The sequence below is a fragment of the Rhinoderma darwinii genome, chromosome 2 (genome assembly GCF_050947455.1).
Source record: "Rhinoderma darwinii isolate aRhiDar2 chromosome 2, aRhiDar2.hap1, whole genome shotgun sequence".
In the NCBI taxonomy this organism is placed as follows: domain Eukaryota; kingdom Metazoa; phylum Chordata; class Amphibia; order Anura; family Rhinodermatidae; genus Rhinoderma; species Rhinoderma darwinii.
In genome coordinates this window covers 97,786,149-97,814,077 of record NC_134688.1, presented here as the reverse complement: position 1 = coordinate 97,814,077, position 27,929 = coordinate 97,786,149, and the positions used below count along the sequence as shown (strand labels likewise).

The window sequence follows — 27,929 nt, the reverse complement described above, 5'->3', positions numbered from 1 at the left end:
GCCATCTACGGGAGCCTAGTGGGTTCTGACTAAGTCAGGACCCACTATGCTTGCTGTCAGTGAGTAGCTGACAGCTCTAATACACTGCACTACGCATGTAGTGCAGTGTATTAGAATAGCGATCAAGGCCTCCTGCCTTCAAGTCCCCTAGTGGGACAAAGTAATAAAGTTGTGTAAAAATAAGAAAATAAAAGTATCAAAAGTAAAAATTACCCTTTTTCCCTTATCAGTCCTTTTATTATTAATAAAAATAAATAAACAAACTATACATAATTGGTATCGCCGCGTCCGTAACGGCCTAAACTACAAAAGTATTTAGTTATTTATCCCGCGCGGTGAACGCCGTAAAGGAAAATAGTAAACCGTACCAGAATCACAATTGTTTGGTCACTTCACCTCACAAAAAATGGAACAAAAAGAGATTAAAAAGTCGCATGTACCTAAAAATGGTCCTGATCGAAACTACAGTTCGTTACGCAAAAAATAAGTCCTCGCACGGCTTTCTTGATGAGAAAAAAAACAACGTTATGGCTCCTAGAATAAGGTAACACAAAAAGTGAATGATTTTTAATAAAAAGTATTTTATTGTGCAAACGCCATAAGACATAAAAAAAACTATAAACATCTGGTATCGCCGTAATCGTATCGCCCCGCAGAATAAAGTTAATATATCATTTATAGCGCACGGTGAACGCTGTACAAAAAAATAGAATAAAAAACAATAGTAGAATTGCTGTTTTTTAGTCACACGCCTCTTAAAAATAGAACAAAAACTGATCAAAAAGTCGCATGCACCCCAAGAAAACTACAATGAATTCCTCAAGGTGTCTAGTTTCCAAAATGGGGTCACTTTTGGGGGGTTTCCACTGTTTTGGCACCACAAGACCTCTTCAAACCGGACATGGTGCCTAATAAAAAGGAGGCCCCATAATCCTCTAGGTGGCCCTTTGCTTCGGAGGCCGGCGCTTCAGTCCATTACCGCACTAGGGCCACACGTGGGATATTTCTCAAAACTGCAGAATCTGGGCAATAAGTATTGAGTTGGGTTTCTCGGGTAAAAGCTTCTGTTTTTCTGACAAAAAAATGCAATATGTAAATTTCACCTCTACTTTGCTTTAAATTCCTTTGAAACGCCTAAGGGTTAATAAACTTTCTAAATGCTGTTTTGAATACTTTGAGGGGCCTACTTTCTAAAATGGGGTGTTTGATAGGGGTTTCTAATATATAAGCCCCTCAAAGCCACTTCAGAAATTAACTGGAACCTAAAGAAAAAAAAAAGACGCTTTTTCTTATACCACACCCCGATGTACCGCATGGCCGTGTCCAGGATGCATTATGAGGCAATACTTTGCTTCTTACATTATACTGATAATAAGCAGTGCCCATCCCGAGATGACCCCAGTTTTGACTGTATAAACGGAGACACGTATTAGACCATTTCAGTTCCCGGTTTTCCCAAGCATACACCCCTGAGAATTGTATTTCTACTGATGAGTCCTTGGTACATTTTAAAGGGAGGCTTCAATTCCGCAAGTACCTTCCGAGTAAGAGGGCAAGGTATGGCGTGAAGATGTATAAGCTGTGCGAGAGTGCATCAGGGTATACTTACATTTAGGATATATGAAGAATGCCCCCCCCCCCCCTTACTGGGAATTAATACAAAAATTGTGCGGGATTTGGTGCAGCTACTGCTGGACCAGGGTCACCACCTCTACCTGGATAATTTTAATACCAGCGTCCCACTCTTCAACTGCCTCGCTTCCAGAAGTCCTGCGGCATGCGGCTCTGCTGGAAGAAATCTGAGAGGCCTCCCTAAGACTCTGCTTGGGCAAACACTCAGAAAGGGTGAGAGCAGGGCACAATCTAGCAGCAACATATTGTGTGTCAAGTACAAGACAAGAGAGATGTCCTTGTATTGACAACAATACATGGCCACACCAGTACCCATGTACCTGTACGAGGTACCAGTACATCCTGGACGACAATAGGTACATGGGGGGGGGGGGGTGGACTTGTCAGATCAAGTCCTGAAGCCCTACAACGCCATGCGGTGTGGTATAAGAAGCCGGCTGTGCACATCATACAGATGGCATTGTACAATGTGTACGTGCTACATCGATTTACAGGCCAGAGGGGAACTTTCCTGGAATTTCAAGAGGTGGTTATCAAGAACCTAATCTTTAGGGACCAAAAAGGGAGGCACCCAGTACTTCTGGAAGCGAGGCCACACGCGTCGTACCCAGGCGGCAACACTTTCCAGGAGAAGTTCCCCAAACTGGCAAGAAGGGAAAAAGTCAAAAGAGGTGCAGAGTCTGCTATATGAGGGGGATAAGGTAAGATACAATATATCGATTTGACACGTGTCCCGAAAAAACAGGGCCCTGTATGAAAGTGTTTTAAAATGTATCATACATCCCTTGATTTTCAATCTACCCCAGTTTTACTTACCCTGATGCACTCCGCACAGCTTATCCCCCTCATCTTTCCCCTCTGGGCCCTGCTGTGTGCCCAGGCAGCTGTTAACAGCCACATGTAGGATATTGCCGTACCCGGGAGAACTCACATTACAGTTTATCGGGTGTATTATAGTTACATAGTTAGTACGGCTGAAAAAAGACACATGTCCATCAAGTTCAACCAAGGGAAGGGAAAAGGGAAGGAAAAATTTCTACACATAGGAGCTAATATTTTTTTGTTCTAGGAAATTATCTAACCCTTTTTTAAAGCTATCTACTGTCCCTGCTGTGACCAGCTCCTGCGGTAGGCTATTCCATAAATTCACCGTTCTTACTGTAAAGAAGCCTTGTCGCCTCTGCAGCTTGAACCTTTTTTTCTCCAGACGGAGGGAGTGCCCCCTTGTTTTTTGAGCGGGTTTTACAAGGAACAGGATATCACCATATTTTTTGTATGTGCCATTAATATATTTATATAAGTTAATCATGTCCCCCCTTAGTCGTCTTTTTTCAAGGCTAAATAGGTTTAATTCTTTCAATCTTTCCTCATAACTTAAATTCTCCATGCCCCTTATTAGCTTCGTTGCTCTTCTTTGTATTTTTTCCAACTCCAGGGCATCCTTTCTATGAACTGGAGCCCAGAACTGAACTGCATATTCTAGATATGTCTCCAGTGGTGCATCCTGGGCACAATATATCGGACACTGAAATGGCATATATGTATAGAAAATTGCAAATCTCACTCTGCACCATCTGCTGCGCATTATCTTTTACACAATACCTGTGGGGTCAAAATGCTCACTACACCTCTAGATGAATGCCTTAAGGGGTGTAGTTTTTAAAACGGGGTCACTTCTCAGGGGTTTCAACTGTACTGGTACCTCAGGGGCTTCCGCATACATGACTTAGCACCAGAAAATCCCCAGTAGTCCAAATGGTGGTCCTTTCCTTCTGAGCCCTCCCATGGGCCCAGACGTCAGTTTAGCACCACAGATGGGGTATTGCCGCACTCAGGACAAATTGGGCAATAAAATGGGGTATTTTATTCCTTGTGAAAATAAGATATTTTGAGCCAAAACTACATCTTATTGGAAAAAATAAATTAAATTCACAGCCCAATTTAAATAAATTCTGTGAAAAAACTGTGGGGTCTAAATGGTCACAACACCCATAAATGAATTCCTTGAGGGGTGTAGTTTCCAAAATGGGGTCAATTCTGGTGGGTTTTCATTGCTTTGATACCTCTGGGGCTCTGCAAATGCGACATGGCACCCGAAAACCAATGCAGTAAAATCTGGACTCCAAAGAACACATAGCGCTCCTTTCCTTCTGATCCCTCCCATGAGCCCAAACGGCAGTTTATCATGACAAATGGGGTATTGTCCTACTCAGGACAAATTGGGCAACAAAATGGGATATTTTATTTCTTGTGAAAATAAGAAATTTTTATCAAAAATGACATCTTATTGGAAAACAATTCATTTTTTAAAATTTCACAGCCCAATTCAAATACGCGCTGTGAAAAAACTGTGGGGTCAAAATGGTAACAGCAACCATAAATGAATTCCTTGAGGTGTGCAGTTTCCAAAATGGGGTCACTTTTGGGGGATTCCTAATTTTTTTGGCATCTCAACACCTCTTCAAACCTGGCATGCTGACTAAAATATATTCTAATAAAAAAGAGGCCCCAAAATGCACTAGTCCTTCTTTGCTTCTGGGGCTTGTGTTTTAGTCCACGAGCGCAGTAGAGCCAAATGTGGGACATTTCTAAAAACTGCAGAATCTGGACAATACATATTTAGTAGTGTTTCTCTGGTAAAACCTTCTGTGTTACAGAAAAAAAATAGAATATAAGTGAAATTCAGCAAGAAAAATGAAATTTGCAAATTTCACCTCCACTTTGCTTTAATTCCTGTGAAATGCCAAAAGGGTTAAAAAAAACTTTCTAAATGCTGTTTTGAATACTTTGAGGGGTCTAGTTTTTAAAATGGGGTGTTTTATGGGGGTTTAAATAATGTAATGTATAGTTGGGGTCGTTACGGACGCAGCGATACCAAATATGTGTAACTTTTTAAACTTTTTTTTTTTTTGTGCTTTTAACCCCTTCGGGACCCAGCCTGTTTTGGCCTTCAGGACACAGCCGATTTTTTAAAATGTGACGTATTACTTTATGTGGTGATAACGTTGGAATGCTTTTACCTATCCAAGCGATTCTGAGATTGTTTTCCCGTGACATGTTGTACTTTATGTTAGTGAAAAAATTTTGTCGATAATTTGGGTATTTATTTTTGAAAAACACCACAATTTAGAAAAAATTTGCAAAAATTTGCATTTTTCTAAATTTAAACGCATCTGCTTGTAAAACAGATAGTAATACCACACAAAATAGTTACTAGTTAACATTTCCCATATGTTTACTTTATGTTTGCATTGTTTTTTTAACGTCCTTTTATTTTTCTAGGACGTTACAAGGCTTAGAACTTTAGCAACAATTTCTCATATTTAAAGAAAATTTCAAAAGGCCATTTTTTCAGGGACCAGTTCAGTTCTGAGGTTGCTTTGAGGTCCTTATATATTAGAAAATCCCCAGAAGTCACCCCATTTTGAAAACTGCACCCCTCAAGGTATTCGAATCAGCATTCACAAAGTGTTTTAACCCTTTAGGCGTTTCACAGGAATTAAAGTAAGGTAGAGGTGAAATTTACAAATTATTTTTTTTTTGCCGAAATTCATTTCTAATTTTTGTTACACATAAGGTTTTACCAGAGAAATGCAACTCAATATTTATTGCCCAGATTCTGCAGTTTTTAGAAATATCCCACATGTGGCTTTAGTGTGTTTATAGACTGAAACACCGGCCTCAGAAGCAAAGGATCACCCAGTGGATTTTGGGCCTCCTTTTTTGTTAGAATATATTTTGGGCACCTTGTCAGGTTTGAAGAGGTCTTGTGGTGCCAAAACAGTGGAAACACCCCAAAAGTTACCCCATTTTGAAAACTACACCCCTCAAGGAATTTATCTAGGTGTATAGTTAGCATTTTGACCACACAGATTTTTCTCTAAATTTATTAGAATTAGTCTGTAAAAATGAAAATCTACTTTTTTTCTGAAAAAACAAATTTTTTTAATATTTACAAGAAATAATCAAGAAAATGCACCCCAACATTTGTAAAGCATTGTCTCCCGATTACGGCAATATCCCATATGTGGTAATAAACTGCTGATTGGACCCACAGCAGGGCTCAGAAGGGAAGGAGCGCCATTTGGATTATGGAGCACGGATTTTGCTGGATTGGTTTTCGGTTCCATGTCGCGTTTTAAACACCCTGGAGGGACCAAAACAGGGGAAACCCTCCAAAAGTGACCCCATTTTGGAAACCACCTGTCAAGGAATTTATCTAGGGGTATAGTTAGCATTTTGACCACACAGGTTTTTTGCAGAATTTAGTGGAATTAGGCAGTGAAAATGAAAATCTACATTTTTTTCTGAAAAAGCATATTCATTTTAAATTTTTACAAGGAATAAAGGAAAAAAAGAACCACAACATTTGTAAAGCATTTTCTCCTGATTACGGCAATACCCCATATGTGGTAATAAACTGGTGATTGGACCCATGGAAGCACGGATTTTGCTGGATTGTTTTTCGGTGCCATGCCGCCTTTGCAACGCCCTGGAGGGACCAAAACAGTGGAAACCCCCTAAGTTACCCCATTTTGGAAACACCCCTCAAGGAATTTTTCTAGGGGTATATTGAGCATTTAGACTCCACGGGTCTTTTGCAGAATTTATTAGAATTAGGCGGAGAAAATTAATATCACAATTTTTTTCCACCAAAATGTTGCATTTTCTCATTTTCACAAGGGATAAAGGAGAAATAAACATCCAATTTTTGTAAAGCAAATTCTCCCGAGTACGGAAATATCCCACATGTGGTCATACGTTTTTTTTCATTAGAAATGAATTAACCCTTTCAGGACTGATCCATTTTTTGCTTTCTTATTTTCGTTTTTCACTCCCCACGTTCTTAGAGCCATAACTTTTTTATTTTTCCGTCAGTAGAGTGATGTGAGGGCTTATTTCTTGTGGGAGGAATTGTAGTTTCTATTGACACCATTTAAAGTACCATAAAAAGTACTGGGAAAATCGGATTCCATTTTTTGGAGTTTTAGTTTTTACAGCTTTCGCCGTGCGGTAAAACCGAAAACTACAGTGATTTTTGGCGGTTTAAATTATTTAAGTTTTTTTACGGTGTTCACCGTGTGAGTTAAATAATGGTATATTGTAATAGTTCGGCCTTTTACGGACGTAGCTATACCAATTCTGTTTATTTTTTTACATTACTTTGTGCGCCGGGAACTACTCTGCAACTGTGCGTCCTGATGCGGGAAGCAACCCCTTTGGGAAAAGGTTTTTTTTTAAACTTTTTTCTTTCTCACTATTAATAACTTTAATTCTTCTACACATTTTATTAGTCCCCTTAGGGGACTTGTACCAGCGATCATTGGATCTGCGGGTACAATATGCTGCAATACTAATGTATTGCAGTTTATTGTTATTTTTACAGGCTTCTGTAACCGCACGATCGCTGTTCCTGTCCGTTAGTCCTGGGTGTCAGCTGTAATACACAGCCGACACCCACAGCGTATGGAGCGGGCTCAGCAATGGAACCCGCTCCATACATCAACCCCTGTGACGTGACGTGCTATTAAGTCATAGTGCGCAAAGGGGTTAATGGACAGTGGATGGTGTGAATATTGCAATTTTCCACTGATATGCCATTTTAGTGCATAATATGTTGTGCCCAGTTTGTGCCACTAAAGACAAATACCTCATAAAACGTTAAACAGGTTCTCCTGGGTATGGCGATGCCATATATGTGGACGCAAACTGCTGTTTGGGCACGCTGCAGGGCTCAGAAGGGAGGGACGCCATTTTGCAGGTGGAGCGCAGATTTTGCTTGGTAGTTTTTCTGTTCTGGGTTTCGCTGGTATTTCAGTTTATAATGTGGGGGTATATGTAAGCTGTGCGGGGTACATCAGGGCATAATAAGAGGGTATAATAATGCGGTAAATAAATAATAATTCATAGATATGTGGCCGGTGTCGCACTGATAAATGGTGTCGGATGTTACCCGCTTTTAGAAAACACTGCACATTTTGCATCGCCATATTCTGAGAGCCAGAACTTCTTTATTTTTCACCACCGGAGCTGCGTGAGGGCTTATTTGTTGCGGGACAATCTATAGTTTTCATTGGTACCATTTTGGGGTACGTGCAATTTTTTTGATCACTTTTTATTACATTTTTTTGCAAGCCGGGTGACTAAAAACAAGCAATTCTGACAATGTTTTTTAGTTTATTTTTTGCGGCGTTCACCGTGCACTATAAATGACAATTTTACTTTATTCTGCGGGTCGATACGAGTACGGCGATACCATATGTATATAGGTTTTTTTATGTTTTGCAGCGTTTGCGCAATAAAATCACTTTTTTATAAAATAATTTATTTTCTGTGTCACCATATTCTGAGAGCCGTAACTTTTTTATTTTTCAGTCAAAAAAGCTGTGTAAGGGCTTGTTTTTTGCGGGACGGGTTGTAATTTTTATCGGTACTATTTTTGGGTACATGCGACTTTTTGATCACTTTTTATTCTCTATTTTGGGAGAGTGATGACCAAAATATAGCGATTCTGGTGTCGTTTTTTATTGTTTTTTTTTGGGGTGTTCATCGTGCGGGAAAAAATAACACTACAGTTTTATAGTTGGGGTCGTTACGAACGCGGTGATACCAGATATGTGTACTTTTTTTAACGTGTTAATTTTTTTCCTATAATGAAAATCTTATAGGAAAAAAAATGCAGTGTTTGTTTCTATAACTTATAACTTTTATTTTTACACTTTTTTTAAAACATTTTTATTACTTTTTTTTACTTTTTTCACTTGTCCCACTAGGGGACACTTAGACTTGCAGCTCTGATCGCTGCTGGAATACATTACACTACTTACGTAGTGTAATGCATTCCAACTGTCATTGTGACGTGACAGTCACACTGACAGGAAGCCTCGAAGGACCGGCTGGAGGCTGCTCCTCCGAGGCTTCCGTACATGGCAACCCGGAGGTCATTGTCTGACCTCCGATTGCCACGACAAGCATCGGCAGCCCCCACAATCACTTAGTGGGGGCTACCGATGTGCTTCAAACCCCTTAAATGTGGCGAACGCAATCGTCGCCGCATTTATGGGGTTAATTGCCAAAATCAGCGGCGATGGTCCGCTGACTGGCCAGGCTGGAGTATCAGTTGTCGGGGACAGCTGACTTCCCGGTTCCCGGACACTGTCCGTTAGGACAGTGTGCGCCGGGAACTACTCCGCAACTGTGCGTCCTGATGCGGGAAGCAACCCCTCTGCAGGACGTACTATTGCGGATCAGCGTGTGAAGAGGTTAATAAAGCATTTTGTAAAGGAAAAAAAGTGGGTTTTTCATTTTTTTTTTAACTTATTTTTTTAAATTAAACTTATTTTTTACTTTTTCTTTTTTTATTAGTCCCACTAGGGGACTTCACTATGCGATCGTCCAATCGCTTTTATATTACACTGCAATACTTTTGTTTTGCAGTGTATTAGTGCCTGTCCACACGTAACAGAATTTGTGTAGAACATTTCTGGAGACATTCCGCTGCAGAAAAAACGCACCGTTTCCTGCGGTTTTTACTGCAGAAAATGGTGCTTATTTTTCTGTGTTTTTCGCAATACTGGGACATGGTGACATCTCTGAAAAATGCAACAATTCTGTATACTTTCCGCAGCAGGAATTAACATGCAGCAGTACAAAAAATACGCACCGCAAATCAATGTCGGGTCGGAATTAATAAGCAGCGTGTAGATTTGTTAAATCTCACCCACTTTGCTACTACTGTATTCTGCTGCGTATTTTCCGTCCGCAATTCCGCTATGTATGGACAAGCTCTAAAACAGACTGGCATCTGCTAGGCCATGCCTCTGGCATGGCATAGCAGGCATAACTAGTGGCCTTTTAGGCCCCCCGGCTGCCATAGAAGACACAGACACCCTGCGACCTTACGCAGAATGCCGGTGGGTTGAGAGAGGGAGCTCCATCCCTTTCTCCAAAACCACTCCAATGCGGCGCTAGCTATCTGAGGGGTTAAACGAGCGAGATTGATATCGATCTCGCCTCTTAGAGCAGGGCTGCTCTCTGCTACCTCTGGTAGCGGAGAACAGGGAGATTTAACGGTTCCCTGCTCTATTTATTTATCCTTATGCAGCGCCGTAAAAAGGCTATTGCATCAGAATAAAGTCCGTTAGTGGCCGTCATAAAAACTATTATCGTTGTCGGCAACGCACCTCCCTGTGTAAAAAGCGAGATGGGCTGCCGACATGATAGAATTCTATGGGGGCGAGCAATAAGAGTAACGAGTGCTCGCCCCCATACTAGCGCCTTGTGAAACGAGCGCCGTATCAACAAGCTGTCTCATTGATCGGCGCTCGTTCACACGGCTCGTGTAGTCTGTGTAACAGTACCTTAAGACAAGAATACCACTTTAAATTCTCAGCCAGCTAAGTCTTGTTTACCTTGGCAGCGCATTGATGTGTCACTGGTGATGTATCATACATGCTGACGTTGGGCCAAACATACTGATTGATGAAATATGAAGCTGAACATCGATGAGGGTCTTTGCCCACAGACCTCTACCGATAACACCATCTGACATATCTCAGTGACGTTTAAATGGGCACATACCCTTTAAACCGGTGGTGCACAACCTTTTCTGGTCCGAGTGCTATATTGTCAGATTGTGCCGCTCCTTCCAATACACTTATGGCCTATATAGACAGTATATGCCGTAAAGGTCTCACGGGTGGGGGCTCCACTTCAAGAACTCTCACCAATCATAAAAACACAGGAATAGTCAAGCGTTTCGCAACTCCCATAAACTACAATGAAGAGAAAAGTCTGCATTTATGACCACCTCATTACGACTTCTCTGGAATGCAAAACGCGATCAAGGAATATGCCATAAATGTCTCTGATAGAAATACCCCTTTAAAAGATCACTCTGGGTAAAACTGATGCACTTGGTTATGCCATAACATAGCTTTGCCTGTATAGTTGGTTGAACATCTTCCATGTTCCAAGACCTGCACTGATATATATGATCAACTCGGAAGAAAGAGCGGAGCTGGTGTCTAATGACGGCACTATGTTCTCTGCAAGAACGCGTCTGTCTTTTTGAACAAGCATGTTTGTGCCCTGATGGTTGGGACTGAACAGAACTGTATCGCGGGCCGTTTCTTTAAATCATAAGGTAGAGCCTTATACTTTAATGTGTAAAGACCTATTGGATAGAGAACATCCAGCATTTCTCCTTCTCTTTTAGGCTCTATGTATGTGCACCTACTTTGAAGAACAGAAGCTGAATTTCAAAGGAAAGAAAGTAATTGAGCTGGGTGCCGGGACCGGTATAGTAGGCATTCTGGTATCTTTACTAGGTATGTTACTTATAAATTGATAAGAAATAAACACCTGGGTTGCTTTAATATTGTACAAGATTTAATATAAATATGCACGAAAATAATAAGCGCTATTGGAAAATTTGTATAATAACCTGGGTAAAGCCAAGTTAATACAGGTTTGTTTGTTGCAGATTTTGATGCATTGGGGGAATATATCGATAGGTTTCCGCCAGCCTTCTGGCTTAAAAAAGTGCAAATTTTGGTGCACCATATAGTTGCGCTAAAATGTGATCGTTTTTTAAAATATCAAGAAAAGGGGGTGGAGCTTAGCCGAAGGGGACAAGGCCTCCGCGGGAATGATAGTTTTAGCAAAATTTATCCCAGAAACTGGCGCGTAAGTCATGCCGCAAGTCTACACCTGCACATACTGGGCGTAGATTTGCTTTTCTTTAGAACCCCGGCAGCCAAATGTGCACCAAACGTAAATTAGTTTAAGACTAGCGTTTGACATGCCAGTTTTAATCTTTTTCTCCTAATTGTTGTTAGGCAATGTCAGGGTTGTATACAAAGAAAGAGGAGCAGTACTAGTTTTTCCTTTTATGGTTTTGCTCTTTTTTTTAAATCCACTCCTGGCTTTCGGTAAAAAAAAAAAAAAAAAGCATCAAAAACTGCACCTAAAAGCCCTGCGGTTCTGGGAGCCAGTACTTGGTTCCTAGCACCATACATTTAGTGCTGCCATCGCTGGAGCAAAGCGATTGTGGAATACATAGGTATTCCAATGTATTATAATTAAAAAAACAACCCTGAAAAGTAAAAAAAAAGCACACACAAAACAAAATATAAATATTCCACAGCGCTCACTTGATTAGATTCTTTCCACTTCAATTTTGAGAAGGTGATACAAATTCCATGTCTAGAAATCCCATCCAGACAAATGACTCGTATACGAAACTTGAGGACAGCATCAATATGGCAAAAAATAGTTGTTTATTAACACATCCCAAGTATAACAAAAAACGGCTACGGTTCGACTCAAACAGGAGCCTTTCTCAAGCAAGAGGAGAGCTCCTGTGGAGCCGAAACGTAGCCGTTTTTTTATATACTTGGGATGTGTTAATAAACACAAATATTTTTTGCCATATTGATGCTGTCCTCAAGTTTTCTATACAAAACAAAATATAAACACGATTATTTTTCATTAAAAAAACTCTGTTTTTATTAAAGGCGTTTTCTCATGATAATTCATCACCTATCCACAGTATAGGTAATAAATGTCAGAATGGTGGGGATCAGGCTGCTGGGACCTCCACTTATCCCGGAAATGGGGGTCACGGAGTGCCAAATATGAATGGAGCGGGACTGCCATGCTTGGCCACCACTCCATTCACTTGCTATATCTCCGGTGGCTCCATAGAAAGAGAATGGAGCGGTGGGCAAACAAGCGCAGTCCTGCTCCATTCACATAGGCTGCTCCGGGGCCACCGATATAGATATAGATATATATATATATATATATATATATATATATATATATATATATATATATATATATATATAAAAAAGAGAAAACAGCAGCACTCACAGAATAAGTATGAATCGGGTGCCACCAAAAAACGTCCCGATCCTCGGACGTGATGTCAGATATAGAAAAAAGAGAAACTTTGCGGCACTCCAAGTTGAAAAAATGGTGGTTTATTCAATCCAAATATAACAGCAACGTTTCAATCCTACAATAGGATCTTTCTCAAGCCTAGTGGCACATCTAATACTCAAAATATATATAGGGTAGAACCCATTTAACTTAATTGATCTCATTATCATGAGTTACAGTGATAAGTGTCTGAAAACATGTATAATAAATAGTTTAAGGTATCAAAAATAAACAGTAAAATGATACATAAAGTGTACTAGTGCATATACAATAACGTGCATCAAAATAAATAATATAACCCTAGTTAAAAACAACTGATTAGGCCATAATCATTTATGCAAACAGAAGTGTTGAAATATATCGTCATATATCCACTCACCAATCAAAACTTCAGGAGTATCATTGGTATATAGAACCTTAGAAATACAGCGTATTGTTCAGCTGTATCACTCATGGCAATCAGGATGTAGTGCCCAGAGGTGGAAGTAAGTAGTTGCTAAGCAGCAGGACGCATGCAGAGCGCAATGATGATGTATTGCGTTCCAGTGCGTTCCACTGCTATGGTCATGTGAACGGCAGTATCTTAGGTTGCCGAGCAACCAATGCACAAATCCTTGATCACAGAGACCAGTGACATTATCGTATTAATAACAAAGCTAGATACAGCCCAAAAAGGTCCTAGATACAACAAAAGCATATAAGTAATATGCAACTAAGTGCTCCTACTAGTGGTAATGGAGATATCATATGGTGGTAAAGCGTAGCGTTTAAAACATTTTTCATCTTTATGGTGGCAGTTTAAAGATCCACACGTGGGTACAAAGACCCCTGTCCACAACTACGTGTTCAGAGCGATCTTATTCCCAAGGATTTCAGAACCCACTGGCAACGTTTTCACGTGCACAGGATATCCCGATAACCACTCACGTGTAACGGACCAATAGTACCATATTAACGACATTAAATCTTCATAATATAAATAATGCAGTAATATCTCAACATCACCTAAAACTAGAAAGGAGACTAGAAATAATTCATTTGGGATAATATTAATATATAAGTACTTTATTAATATATCTCAGGACCAAAGAAGACGTAATATAGCGATGAAAAAAATTTCTTTGTTACATATTATTATTATTATTATTGGAAGCAGATATCCAAGATCCTGAAGTTCCGTTGGGAGTGGTGTTCTGATCTGAAGAAATACAAAAAAAGAGTGAGAATCATAATATTCATCAAACATTTCTTTACACAAAAAGAATATTTAAAAAATGAACATACATGTGTCATTAGTATTAGCAGAGAAGAGAATGTCAGAGAATCCAAAAATACAGAGCGGAGAATATGTATGTATCACGTTACAATTCTATCTATACCAAATTCTATATTGAGACCAAATGGTCTCAGTGTGTTCAATAAGAATATCCATCTCAACTCTTTTTTATGTAAAACCATATGTCGATCACCACCATATTGTAATGGCGGGATATGATCCAAGATCATGAATGTTAAATCCCTTTCATTATGGCCATGTTCTGAAAAATGTTTAGCGACAGGCAAATCAAGTTTCTTTTTACGAATTGAAAAGCGATGATTGTTTAAACGGGTTTTAAAGGCACAGGTAGTCTCCCCCACATATAAAAGGCCACAGGGACACCATAGGGCATAGATGACCCAATCCGAGTCACACGTGAGATTGTGTCTAATCTTAAACTGTTGTCCAGTTAATGGATGGGTGAAAGTGTTACCCCTACACATCAGGGAGCAATTGACGCACCTATGGCAAGGGACATTACCAGGTTTCAACGGTTTAAGCATGGATTGTGATCCTTTTCTTCCACCTGACACCCTAGTTTTTACCAATCTGTCATGTAGATTTTGTGAGCGTCTATAGGACATTAAAGGGTTGTTATTTAATACTTCAATGTGACCAAAACTATTCCAAATAATTGGCCAATGTTTGTTCATAATCCTTGAAAGATCTCCACTTACATCATTATATGTCGAGATAAAAGGAATACGTTTCTGTTTTTTATGTGACAGAGATTTAGTTGATTGAAACAAACTATCTCTTGCAGTATTTTGAATCTTGTTCTTGTGTGTCAACAATAGTGATTTGGGGTAACCCCTTTGTAAAAAATTCCTAGTCATGATATCTAAGGATATGTCCAAATCTTCTTGTTTGTCAGTATTTCGCTTAGCTCTGATCATTTGGCTATATGGTAAAGATTTGACCATATTTTTTGGATGACAACTATCAAACCTTAATAGAGTGTTACGATCAGTCTCCTTGGTATACATTTTAGATATTAGTGTATTATTGTCTATCAATACTGTGACATCCAAAAATTGGATATTATCCATTGAATACGTCATGGTAAATTGGATATCAGCGTCCAATGAATTAAGAAATTGGTGAAACTCCGTCAATGCAGTACTGGAACCAGTCCAAATGAGGAAAATGTCATCAATGTATCGCCACCACCTCAGCACATGTCAGAAGTGGTGGGATACATATATCGACATCTCCTCAATGGTGCCCATAAAAATATTGGCGTAGGTTGGAGCCATGTTGGACCCCATGGCTGTTCCTTTTAATTGGATATAATAACTATCATTGAATAAAAAATAATTGGAAGTCAAGATAAGTTCCACCAGAGACATTATGAATTCGCATGAAGTAGTATCATAATTTGAAGTAATTAATTTACGTCTTATAGCATCAAGCCCATTGTTATGACTGATTGATGTATAGAGAGAGGTAACATCGAAGGAGACCAAAATGGCTCCCTCTGGTAAGGTAATTGTTTTAATTTTTTGTAAAAAATCAGTGGTGTCTCTGATATAGGATTTAGCATTGATAGCAAAATTTCTCAAAACCTTGTCAACAAAGATGGAAATGTTGCTCATCAATGAACCTCTACCGGAAACGATAGGGCGACCCGGAGGGTTAGTAAGATTTTTATGTATCTTTGGCAATAAATACAAGCAAGGAGTGACAGGAAACTCTACAATAAGGAATTTATGTAGCATCTGATCAATAATGCCTTCATTCAATGCTGTATTAATAAGTGAAGTAATCCTGTTATTGATATCCTGTCTAGGGTCACATTTTAACATTCTATACACATTTTTGTCTGATATTTGTCTGTTACATTCTGTCATATATAAGTCTGTATCCATAACCACGATAGCTCCGCCTTTGTCAGCAGGTTTTATCGTGAGATCGTGGTTATGGATCAACTCATCTAATGCTGTAATGTCCGAAGTGGTCATATTAGGCTGCTTAAACGTATGTTCCCATGTCTGTGTCCTAAGTCTGTTGATATCTTTCTGTACCAATTCTCTAAAAGTTTCTATTGCATGAGAAGTTACAGGTGGTTGAAACAAACTTTTATTAAATAGACCCAATTTATTCAATGATAGCTCTGGACGAGTATCCTGATCTACCGTGTTAGTGGGTTGTATCTCAAACCAAACTTTCAATTTGATGGCTCTAATGAATCTAAATACATCCAATTCTATCTGGAACCAATCAACATGTTGATTAGGGCAGAAAGATAACCCTTTGGACAATAATTGTAATTGCATATCAGACAATGGATAACTGTTAATATTTACCACTATTTGGGTAGTGTCCTTTTGTTGCTGTCCTGTACCGGTTTCTGTCCCTTCTGGTATGTCAATTTCTGGAAGCGGGTTCTTCCTTCCTCTGTTTCTCCTGCGGCCTGCTCGTCCGGTTTTCTTCTTTTTGAAGTTTCCATCAGATTGCCACCTATATATATTTTGAGTATTAGATGTGTCACTAGGCTTGAGAAAGATCCTATTGTAGGATTGAAACGTTGCTGTTATATTTGGATTGAATATTTCTATATATATATATATATATATATATATATATATATTCAGTCATTAAAAAAAAACTCAAAGGCCATCAATATCAAATCGGTTGGGGTCAGACTACTGGCATTGAGCTGCAGAGAGCTTGCCATACTAGGCACGGCTGTATAAAATGCATTGCTCTGTTAGAAAAACAGGGCTGCTTTCTTCCAAAAACAGTGCCACACCTGTCCACAGATTGTGTGTGGTTAGGTCAGCTTCATTCACGTTAATGGAGCTGAGCTGCAATACCAGACACAACCCATGGACAGGTGTGTCACTGTTTCTGGAAGAACGCAGCCATGTTTAGAATAGGCCATCAGTATTGGAACGGTGAAGGTCTAACTCTCGGCAGCCCTGTCAATTAGCTGTATGAAGGGGCTGCGGCCCTCGTATGAATGTTACAGCCTCTTCATTGTCCACATTTATTCCATTTCTGCTCGTACTGGCACACGCCATTACTTTCGTAGCGTCTCCGTGTGGTGTTGCAGCGTTGTCTTTTCCAAGTAAATGAGACATTGCTTCAATATCACAAGCAGCTGCTACAAAAGTAACGGCATGTACAAGTACAAATAGAAATGAAATCAATGTAAACAATGAAAAGGCTGTAACATTCGTGTGAGCGCCACATCCCCTCCAAACAGCTGATCGATGGGGGTGCTGAGATTCAGACCCCCACCGATCTAATACTGATGGCTTTTCTAAGGATAACCCCTTTAACCCCTTAAGGACGCAGCCTAGTTTGGGCCTTAAGGCTCAGAGCCCATTTTTCAAATCTGACATATTTCACTTTATGTGGTAATAACGTCGGAATGCTTAAACCTATCCAAGCGATTCTGAGATTGTTTTCTCGTGACACTTTGGGCTTCATGTTCGTGGTAAAATTTGGTCGATATATTCAGTCTTTATTTGTGAAAAATTGCAAAATTTAGAGAAAATTTACAAAAAATAGCATTTTTCAGAATTTAAATGCATCTGCTTGAAAAACAGACGGTTATACCACCCAAAATAGTTACTAGTTCACATTTCCCATATGTCTACTTTAGATTGGCATCGTTTTTTGAACATTATTTTATTTTTCTTGGACGTTACAAGGTTTAGAACATAAACAGCAATTTCTCATATTCTTAAGAAAATTTCAAAAGCCTTTTTTTGAAGGTGCCAGTTCAGTTCTGAAGTGGATTTGAGGGGCCTATGTATTAGAAACCCCCATAAAACACCCCATTTTAAAAACTAGACCCCTCAAAGTATTCAAAACAGCATATAGAAAGTTTTTTAACCCTTCAGGCATTTCACAGGAATTAAAGCAAAGTGGAAATGAAATTTGCAAATTTCATTTTTTCTGCTGAATTTCAATTTTATTCAATTTTTTTTTAGTAACAGAGAAGGTTTTACCAGAGAAACACTACTAAATATGTATTGTCCAGATTCTGCAGTTTTTAGAAATGTCCCACATGTGGCCCTACTGCGCTCGTGGACTAAAACACAAGCCCTAGAAGCAAAGAAGCACCTAGTACATTTTGAGGCCTCTTTTTTATTAGAATATATTTTAGGCAGCATGCCAGGTTTGAAGAGGCGTTGAGGTATCAAAACAATGGAAACCCACCAGAAGTGACCCCATTTTGGAAATTACACCCCTCAAGGAATTCATTTATGGTTTTTGTTATCATTTTGACCGCACAGTTTTTTCACAGCACCTATTTGAATTGGGCTGTGAAATGAAAAAAATGATATTTTTTCCAATAAAATGTCATTTTTGATCAAATTTTCTTATTTTCACAGGGAACAACATACCCCATTTTGTTGCCCAATTTGTCCTTAGTGCGGCAATACCCCATTTGTGGTGATAAACTGCCGTTTGGGCCCATGGGAGGGCTCAGAAGGAAAGGAGCGCTATGTGTTTGTTGGAGTCCAGATTTTGCTGGATTGGTTTTCGGGTGCCATGTCGCATTTGCAGAGCCCCAGAGGTATCAAAGCAATGGAAACCCACCCGAAGTGACCCCATTTTGGAAACTACACCCCTCAAGGAATTCATTTATGGTTTTTGTTATCATTTTGACCGCACAGGTTTTTCACAGCACCTATTTGAATTGGGCTGTGAAATGAAAAAAATTATATATTTTCCAATAAGATGTCATTTTTGATCAAAATTTCTTATTTTCACAAGGAACAACATACCCCATTTTGTTGCCCAATTTGTCCTTAGTGCGGCAATACCCCATTTGTGGTGATAAACTGCCCTTTGGGCCCATGGGAGGGCTCAGAAGGAAAGGACCACCATTTGGCCTACTGGAGCTTTTCTGGTGCTAAGTCATGTGTGCAGAAGCCCCTGAGGTACCAGTACAGTTGAAACCCCCGAGAAGTGACCCCATTTTAAAAACTACACCCCTTAAGACATTCATCTAGAGGTGTAGTGAGCATTTTGACCCCACAGGTACTGTGTAAAAGATAATGCGCAGCAGATGGTGCAGTGTGAGATTTGCAATTTTATATATGTATATGCCATTTCAGTGTCCAATATAGTGTGCCCAGCATGCGCCACCGGAGATATACACCCCTTAAATTGTAATGTGGGTTCTCCTGGGTACGACAATACCCTACATGTGGCTGTTATCAGCTGCCTGGGCATACGGCAGGGCTCAGAAGGGAAAGATGAGGGGGGTAAGCTGTGCGGAGTGCATCAGGGTAAATTAAAAATCAAGGGATGTATGATACATTTTAAAACAATCTTTTATACAGAGCCCTGGTTTTTCGGGACACGTGTCACATTGGTATATTGTGTTCTTCCTTATCCCCCTCTTATAGCAGACTCTGCACCTCTTTTGACTCTTTCCCTTTCCACCGGTTTGGGGACCTTCTCCTGGAAAGTGTTGCCCTGGTACGATGCGTGTGGCCTCGCTTCCAGAAGTACTGGGTGCCCCCCCTTCCTGGTCCCTAAAGATTAGATCTTGAAATTCCAGGAAAGTTCCCCTCTGGCCTGCACATCGACGTAGCACGTACGCATTGTACAATGCCATCTGTATGATGTGCCCGGCCAGCTTCTTATACCACACCGCATGGCGCTGTAGGGCTTCAGGACTTGATTTGACAAGTCCATCCCTCCCATGTACCTATTGTAGTCCAGGATGCAGTCTGGTTTGGGGGTGGCCTTTCCTTCATATATCCTAAACCTGTAGGTATACCCTGATGCACTCTCGCACAGCTTATACATCTTCACGCCATACCTTGCCCTCTTACCTGGCAGGTACTGGCGGAATTGAACCCTCCCTTTAAAATGTACCAGGGACTCATCAATAGAAAAACACTTCTCGGGGTGTATGCTGGGGAAAACCGGGCACTGGAACGGTCTAATAGGGGTCTCCGTTTATACAAACGGTCAAAACTGGGGTAATCTCGGAGTGGGCACGGCTCATTATCAGTATAATGTAAGAAGCGAAGTATTGCCTCATTTATTTATTTTTTTAGGTTCCAGTTCATTTCTGAAGTTGCTTTGAGGGGCCCATATATTAGAAACCCCTATCAAACACCCCATTTTAGAAACTAGACCCCTCAAAGTATTCACAACAGCATTTAGAAAGTTTATGAACCCTTTAGGTGTTTCACAGAAATTTAGAGCAAAGTAGAGGCGAAATTTACTCTTTTTATACCATTTTTTTTATAACACAAAAGGATTTATCAGAGAAACGCAACTCAATACTTATTGCCCAGATTCTGCAGTTTAGAGAAATATCCCACATGCTGCCCTCGGGCGGTAATGGACTGAAGCACCGGCCTCCGAAGCAAAGGAGCACCTAGCGGATTTTGAGCCCTCTTTTTTATTAGGCACCATGTCCGGTTTGAAGAGGTCTTGTGGTGCCAAAACATTGGAAACCCCCCAAAAGTGACCCCAATTTGGAAACTAGACCCCTTGAGGAATCCATTGTAGTTTTCTTGGGGTGCATGCGGCTTTTTGATCAGTTTTTATTCCATTTTTAGGTGGCGTGGTGACTAATAAACAGCAATTCTACTATTGTTTTTGTATACTTTTTTTTTTACAGCGTTCACCGTGCGCTATAAATGACATATTCACTTTATTCTGCGTGGCGATACGATCACGTCGATACCAGATGTTTATAGTTTTTTTTTATGTCTTATGGCGTTTGCACAATAAAATACGTTTTGTAAACAATCATTCACTTTTTGTGTTACCTTATTCTAAGAGCCAGAACGTTTTTATTTTTCAATCAATAAAGGCGTGCGAGGACTTTTTTTTTGCGTAACGAACTGTATTTTCCATCAGTACCATTTTTAGGTACATGCGACTTTTTGATCTCTTTTTATTCCATTTTTTGGGAGGTGAAGTGACCAAACAATTGTGATTGTGGTACGGTTTATTAATATTTTTTTTACGGCGTTCACCGTGCGGGATAAATAACAAAATAATTTTGTAGCTCAGGCCGTTACGGACGCGGCGATACCAATTATGTATAGTTTATTTGTTTGTTTATATATTTTTATTAATAATAAAGGACTGATAAGGGAAAAAGTGGGACTTTTACTTTTATTACTTTTAAAACTTTTATTTTCTTATTTTTACACATCTTTTTTTAACTTTTTTTTTACTTTATTACTTTGTCCCACTAGGGGACATGAGGGCAGGAGGCCCTGATCGCTATTCTAATACACTGCACTACATGCGTAGTGCAGTGTATTAGAACTGTCAGCTACTCACTGACAGCAAGCATAGTGGGTCGTTACGTTGTCAGGACCCACTAGGCTTCCGTCTATGGCATAGCCGGACGCCATTGTTTGGTGTCCGGTTGCCATAGTCACCATCGCCGGCCGCTATCGCGTAGCAGGCCGGCGATGGCAGCTTAACCCCTAAAAAGCCGCGATCTCTATAGAACGCGGCTTTTAAGGGGTTAATCAGCGGGGACACAGCGATCGGTCCCCGCTGTAGGAGCTGTGACAGCTGCTGAACAAGACAGCAGTGTCACAGCTCCTGTATGTGTCGGGAGGACGGCCGAAACGGCCGTTACTCCCGAGACGTACTATTACGGCATGGAGCGCGAACGATACAGCTGCCATGATGTAATAGTACGTCAAGGAGCGGGAAGGGGTTAAAGGTGAATAGGAATTTAAGATGGGAGCTGTTAAACCTGATCTTTGGGTGGTTTTACACAGGCAGATTTTCTACCCCCTAACGAGCGCTGATCGACAATAACAGCATGTCGATCGGTACTGGATTACGAGCAATGATCGGGAGTATAGGGACGAACTATCATTGATACGACGACTGTTCCTACTCATACAGTTTGCATATTGTCAGCAGCATGTCCCCTGCTTATACAGGGAGATGGGCTGCCGACAAACTACCGTTTTTATGGCGGCATAAATTATGCTCGTTCGACAGCTTTTTGCTTCCATGTTTACACAGACCAATCTTTGGGAACGATCATCGGCCCGTGTAGAAAGGCCTTTAGTGTGTGAGTCCTCCAGTGTAAAGCTCGTCTCGAGGCATCAGACAACTAGAAGCCCCCATGACCCGTTAATATCACGGTGAACTGCTTTGTCAGTACTTGTTTTCTGCCTGTGGTCCAGACAAGCCCTTTGTTATTCTGGTGACTGATGGCATTGAGCGTTGAACAGATGTGCATGTAAATTGCCTTATTCGACAGAACATAATGTTTTCATTTCTAGCTAATTTGTGGACAAATGAAAATTGCTGCCATTTTTTGGACAACAGAACATGTAAATACAAATAGAGAAAAAAAAAAGCTTTCCAGAAAAACTAAACTGAATACTTTAATGACTCGTACAAGCGTTCTCAGAGTAATTATGAACCGAATCCAGGCTGCGTTAATACATTTTTTTGAAAAAGCTTGAGACTGGAGCACACCTCTTGGTAACGCTTTGCAGCATGCCAGTATCGCTGTGGTACAACTATTTCAGATATAACGAGCCTGAGTGCTGCCTCGCTTCCATAGAACCTGTCGGTGGGGGGATGAGAATTTTAAGTGGCACTTCGCTAAAGGTACAGCTGTCTTTGCAATTCTTGTTGCTTCAGTTCTACTCTTTAAAAGCTCAAGCAGACCTATTCTTGTTTAGTACAAGTAATGGACTTATTAACATCATCCACCTGGTTTATCGAAGATTCTCCCATGAATTATGTTACTCAAAGTACTGAACGTTGGAGAATTGAAGAGATACAAAGAAATGTTAAGAGAGCGTGCATTGTACCCCAGTAGCGTGCCTTTATATTATAGGGTATTGATGAATAGAATGTGAAGTTTTTGTCCTATTCGATGTTTGGTTGATTCACTCCACGTTGGTCATGGAGTGGTAGCAGGTGCGGTGTGCTGTCCCATACAGGAGTTTGACAGAAGCTGTTTTTTTTTGTGTTTTTTTTTTACATTTTTTTAAATTTGTTTTCTTTCTTGCATGTTGTTTAGACGTGTTTCATGTCCCAGTTTGGAATGATTTGTAAAGGTTGTGTTAGGTCAGGGATCTGGCAGACAGTAATTCTGGTTTTACTAGTTCCTGCAGTAATTGGTTTTAAGATTAGACTTTAGTAGTAGTAAACAAGGTTTGTATATGACATGATAACTAGGGAAGAGATTACTTTTTTTTTTTCCGAAAAGTTTTATTGTTAAAAAAAAATAAAAAAGCAAAATATAAATAAATAAATGGACCGCTAAAACTAAAGTAAAGTTGGGTATAGACCAGATAATTTTGCTTTTGCAACTGAGGATAAGCCATCAGAATAATTGTCTCTCGGTCTCTGGTGGAGATGCAATTGGTTCGGAATGATGGGAAACTTATGCAATAGTCAAAAATTTTACCAACCATGGTTACACAGCACAGACATTTATGGTATATTTACTGGATATCATGTGAATCTCTGAGCAGTGACAATGATTTCCCCTTTAACCCTTTGGGGACAAGGCCAATCTCAGTTTTTTCATTTTCGTTTTTTCCTTCCCGCCTTCCAAAAGCCATAACTTTGCCGTATGAGGGCTTGTTGTAGTTTGTCATGGCACCATTTATTGTACCGCATAATGTACTGGGAAGCTGAAAAAAAAATATTTGTGGGGGTGAAATGGAAAAAAAAACAGCAATTACACCATTTTTTTGTGGGTTTTGTTTTTACGGCGTCCATCAGGCGGTAAAAACTACATGTGTACCTTATTCTACAGGTTGATACGATTACGGCGATACCAAATTTATATGTTTTATTTTATGTTTTACCATTTAAAAAAAATAATAATATTTGATTAAAACAAATATGTTTTGTGTCGCCATGTTCTGAGAGCCATAACTTTTATATTTTTCTGTCAATTTAGCGATGTGAGGGCTTAATTTTGCGAGGCGAGCTGTAGTTTTCACCGATCCCATTTTGGGGTATATGCGACTTATTGATCACTTTTTATTTAATTTTTTTTTGAGCGTTAAGGTGACCAAAAAACAGCAATTTGTGTGCTTTTATAATTTTTTATTTTTACGGCGACCACCGAGCGGGTTAAACAACGATATATTGTGATAGGTCGGACTTTTACGGACACGGCGATACCAGTTATGTTAACTTTTTTTTTTAGATTAATACTTTTTTATTTTTATGTTTTTAAACATAAAAAAACATTATTTAACAGTTTTTTAATTTTTTTATTTGTCCCCCTAGGAGACTTGAACCAGTGATATTGTATTGTAGTATATCGTGATACGGACAGTCTCCTTTGAAGTCCTGCCAGAGGCAGAGCTTCAAAGAAGTACAAAGATGGCAGACCTGGGGGCCTTTATTAGGCCCCCAGGCTGCCATAACAACCATTGTAAACGGCCGATGGCGTGCTTGAGGGGGCGCCGCCCTGATCTTAACAATTTCAATTCCGCAATCGCGATTGACCGCGGCATTTAAAGTGTTAAACGGGCGGAATCAAAGTGAACTTTAATTCCGCCCGCTGGAGTGAGGTGTCGGCTATATAACGTAGTCGTCACCCGCCGAGTATGGAGCGCGCTCAGCCCGTGGGCGCGCTCCATACTGCCCCTTGGTGACATCTCAGTAATAGTACGTCGTATGTTGCCAAGGGGTTGAGGACCTATATTTACTGCAAATTTTTTTTTTTCATTTTAAGCAATGTAAATAATGGCAAAGTGACAGTTAAAGACAATCAGAGTCTATAGGTCACACCGTATTAATTCTCATACTACAATGTTATTGAATACCACATGGATATCCAGGCTTTATTCTCTATATGTGTTAAAATAGCAATAAATTGTTACTCCCCTTTCAAATCCCCCACGACGAAGTCCGTAAAGTTTAACACGTCACTGCTGCACACGTCATTGATTGACACATCATCGTTGCAGCGGTTTAAACAAAAACCGAGTTCACACGTTGTGTAAATACTGCGTTTTTCCCGGAAAATCCGCAGCATAATACAGTAGTAGCAGAGTTAATTTGATTTTAACAAATGTCATCCACGTGCTGCGTAAATGTTGAGGGGGAAAAAAAATCTCAGAAATTTACCAGCATGTCAATTATATTTGCATAATCGCTGCATTTTTGTTGTGTGTTTTCCCCATTGAATTTAATGGCCAGGTAAAACCCGCAACAAACAGCAGAGGTTGCGACTTTTGCGGCGGAAAAGCTGCGATTCCGCTGCAAAAATCTCAACTCAGAAAAAAAAAAATCTTATACCTACCCAGAGCTTTGTGCTTGTTCATCCAGGCCGGCCTCCTGGGATGACGCTTCATCCCAGGACTGCAGGACGTCGGAGGGACGTGTGACCATGTTAAGTATAGCCAGTTTTTTTTTCATTGCAGGATTTCCGCAGCAGACTTTTCCAGGCCTTAAAACTTCACCACAGTTTGGTGCGGTTTTTCGGCCATTATTTCCTGCGGGCAACAGAGTGGATACGCGGTGTACCTTAACGCAGTGTATCCACCCTGTGTGAACTTACCCTTAGGCTGGAATCAAATATGCAGTTTTATTTTAGTCAAAGCCAGGAATGGATCCAACAGGAAGGAAAGTATAAGTCCTTCCTTTATGCTTCCCATTTGTTTTGCTTCCAATCCTGGCTCCGCTCAAAAAAAAAAGCATTCAAAATTGGCACATGTGATTCTAGCCTTACACATACACAGCTTATGTAAAAATATTTTACAAGCTTGGGAGTACGAGCGTACGGCCGCATATAACATCTTCCACAAACCACGGTCGCATGTGGTGGGTGGGCTTTTCAAACCAATTGTTAAACGGGTTTTCTCATAATAATAATTTACCACGTATCTGCAGGATAGGTGATAAATGTCTGATCGGTGGGGGTCCGACCGATAGGACCCCCACCGATCCCAAAATAGAGCGTCGCTGGATGCCCTATATAAATGGAGCGGTACTGCGCATGCTCAGCCACTGCTCTGTTCACTTTCTTTGGGGCTGCTGAAGATACCCGAGCACTATATCCAGAACCCCTATAGAACGTAAATGGAGCGGCGGACGAACATGAGCAGTACCTTCACTTAGGGGACTCCTGTTCTTGGCATCGGTAGGAGTCCCAGCGGTCAGACCCCCACTGATGAGATATTTATAACCTATCCTGCATATAGGTCATAAATGATAATAATGGGAAAGTCTTGCCCGCAAAGCTGCATAGCCATTAACAATCCTAATCTCCGTTCGGTTTTGTAAGTAAAACTTCAACCAATAACAATTTCTTTGAACAACCCATCCATTGCATGCGACAGTGGTTTGCAGACGCCACTACGTGGGACCGTAGCCTAGTGAAACTGACAAAGGGGGACTGATTTAATAATCTTTGTATAGCGGCAACATATTTCGCAGAACTTTACAATTCAAAGGGAACATGTACAGACAATATCAGACATTACATTGTGACAAAATGAATTAATTTAAACAAGGGGGGCAAGGGCCCTTCACATAAGAGCTTACAATATATTAGGAAATAGGGGTGACACAAAATGTAAAGTTCTGGTGCATGGATATAATTTAACTCAAACTTGTTTTTTGTGTTTTCCGAAAGGTGGCCATGTAACCGTGACTGATCTTCCACATGCACTTCCACAGATCAGTAAAAATGTGTCAGTCAATGTTCCCTCGGATCATGCTCCTAATGTCTGTGCATTGTCATGGGGAATTGACCAGGAGCACTTTCCACGAGACTATGACTTTGTCTTGGGAGCGGACATTGTGTACCTGAAGGAAACCTATGACCTTCTAGTTCAGACATTGCTGCATCTCTGTGGTCCTCACACAACAATATTCCTGTCTTCTAAAATGAGAAAGGAGCACGGCACCATGGACTTTTTCAAGAATATTCTGCCTCAGTATTTTAATTTAGAGCTTGTTAAGAGAGATGTGAAAGAAGACCTTAATATCTACAGAGTGACTTGCTTCCAAAATTGATTTAAGACAAACATTCCCAATACTTACATGAACACTGAATATGAATCACATTCCCTGATGACAAAAGGTGTCGACAATGCAAAACACCCCCTCTTTTTATTCCACACATTTTTTTTTTATAAATTTTTTTAATTTAAAGAGGCTCTGTCACCGCATTATAAGTGCCCTATCTTGTACATAATGTGATCGGCGCTGTAATGTAGATTACAGCAGTTTTTTTATTTAGAAAAACGATCGTTTTTGATGGAGTTATGACCTATATTAGCTTTAGAATGAAGTCCAATAGATTATGTACTGGTCGGGTGATACATTTGCAGAGTAAAGCTTAGACGCCTATCACCATTTAACAAGCAGATTTTCCTGATCACTATAGCTGTGACGGTAAAGTTTCTTAAAGAGGCTCTGTCACCAGATTTTGCAACCCCTATCTGCTATTGCAGCAGATAGGCGCTGCAATGTAGATTACAGTAACGTTTTTATTTTTAAAAAACGAGCATTTTTGGCCAAGTTATGACCATTTTTGTATTTATGCAAATGAGGCTTGCAAAAGTACAACTGGGCGTGTTGAAAAGTAAAAGTACAACTGGGCGTGTATTATGTGCGTACATCGGGGCGTTTTTACTTCTTTTACTAGCTGGGCGTTCTGACGAGAAGTATCATCCACTTCTCTTCAGAACGCCCAGCTTCTGGCAGATCACGCTGTGACGTCACTTCCCCAGGTCCTGCATCGTGTCAGACGAGCGAGGACACATCGGCACCAGAGGCTACAGTTGATTCTGCAGCAGCATCGGCGTTTGCAGGTAAGTCGATGTAGCTACTTACCTGCAAACGCTGATGCTGCTGCAGAATCAACTGTAGCCTCTGGTGCCGATGTGTCCTCGCTCGTCTGACACGATGCAGGACCTGGGGAAGTGACGTCACAGCGTGATCTGCCAGAAGCTGGGCGTTCTGAAGAGAAGTGGATGATACTTCTCGTCAGAACGCCCAGCTAGTAAAAGAAGTAAACACGCCCCGATGTACGCACATAATACACGCCCAGTTGGACTTTTACTTTAAACACTCCAAGTTGTACTTT

General features: G+C 40.3%; 1 protein-coding gene and 1 long non-coding RNA gene across 2 annotated transcripts in view; one reads left to right on the top strand and one right to left on the bottom strand.

The window, feature by feature from the left end:
- The window catches only part of EEF1AKMT3 (EEF1A lysine methyltransferase 3), a 29,266-nt gene extending 2,017 nt beyond the window's left edge, over positions 1–27,249 (top strand). Inside the window, exons 2-3 of the mRNA XM_075851955.1 lie at positions 10,850–10,961; positions 26,472–27,249. Of these exons, the coding sequence (XP_075708070.1) occupies positions 10,850–10,961; positions 26,472–26,854 (495 nt within the window). The 3' untranslated portion in view covers positions 26,855–27,249. The remainder of the gene's footprint in view (positions 1–10,849; positions 10,962–26,471) is intronic.
- Positions 13,660–27,929, bottom strand: part of LOC142742340 (uncharacterized) — a 54,652-nt gene continuing 40,382 nt past the window's right edge. Inside the window, exons 2-3 of the long non-coding RNA XR_012881358.1 lie at positions 16,201–16,354; positions 13,660–13,774 (exon numbers count right to left, since the gene is read on the bottom strand). This is a non-coding gene — a long non-coding RNA (uncharacterized LOC142742340). The remainder of the gene's footprint in view (positions 13,775–16,200; positions 16,355–27,929) is intronic.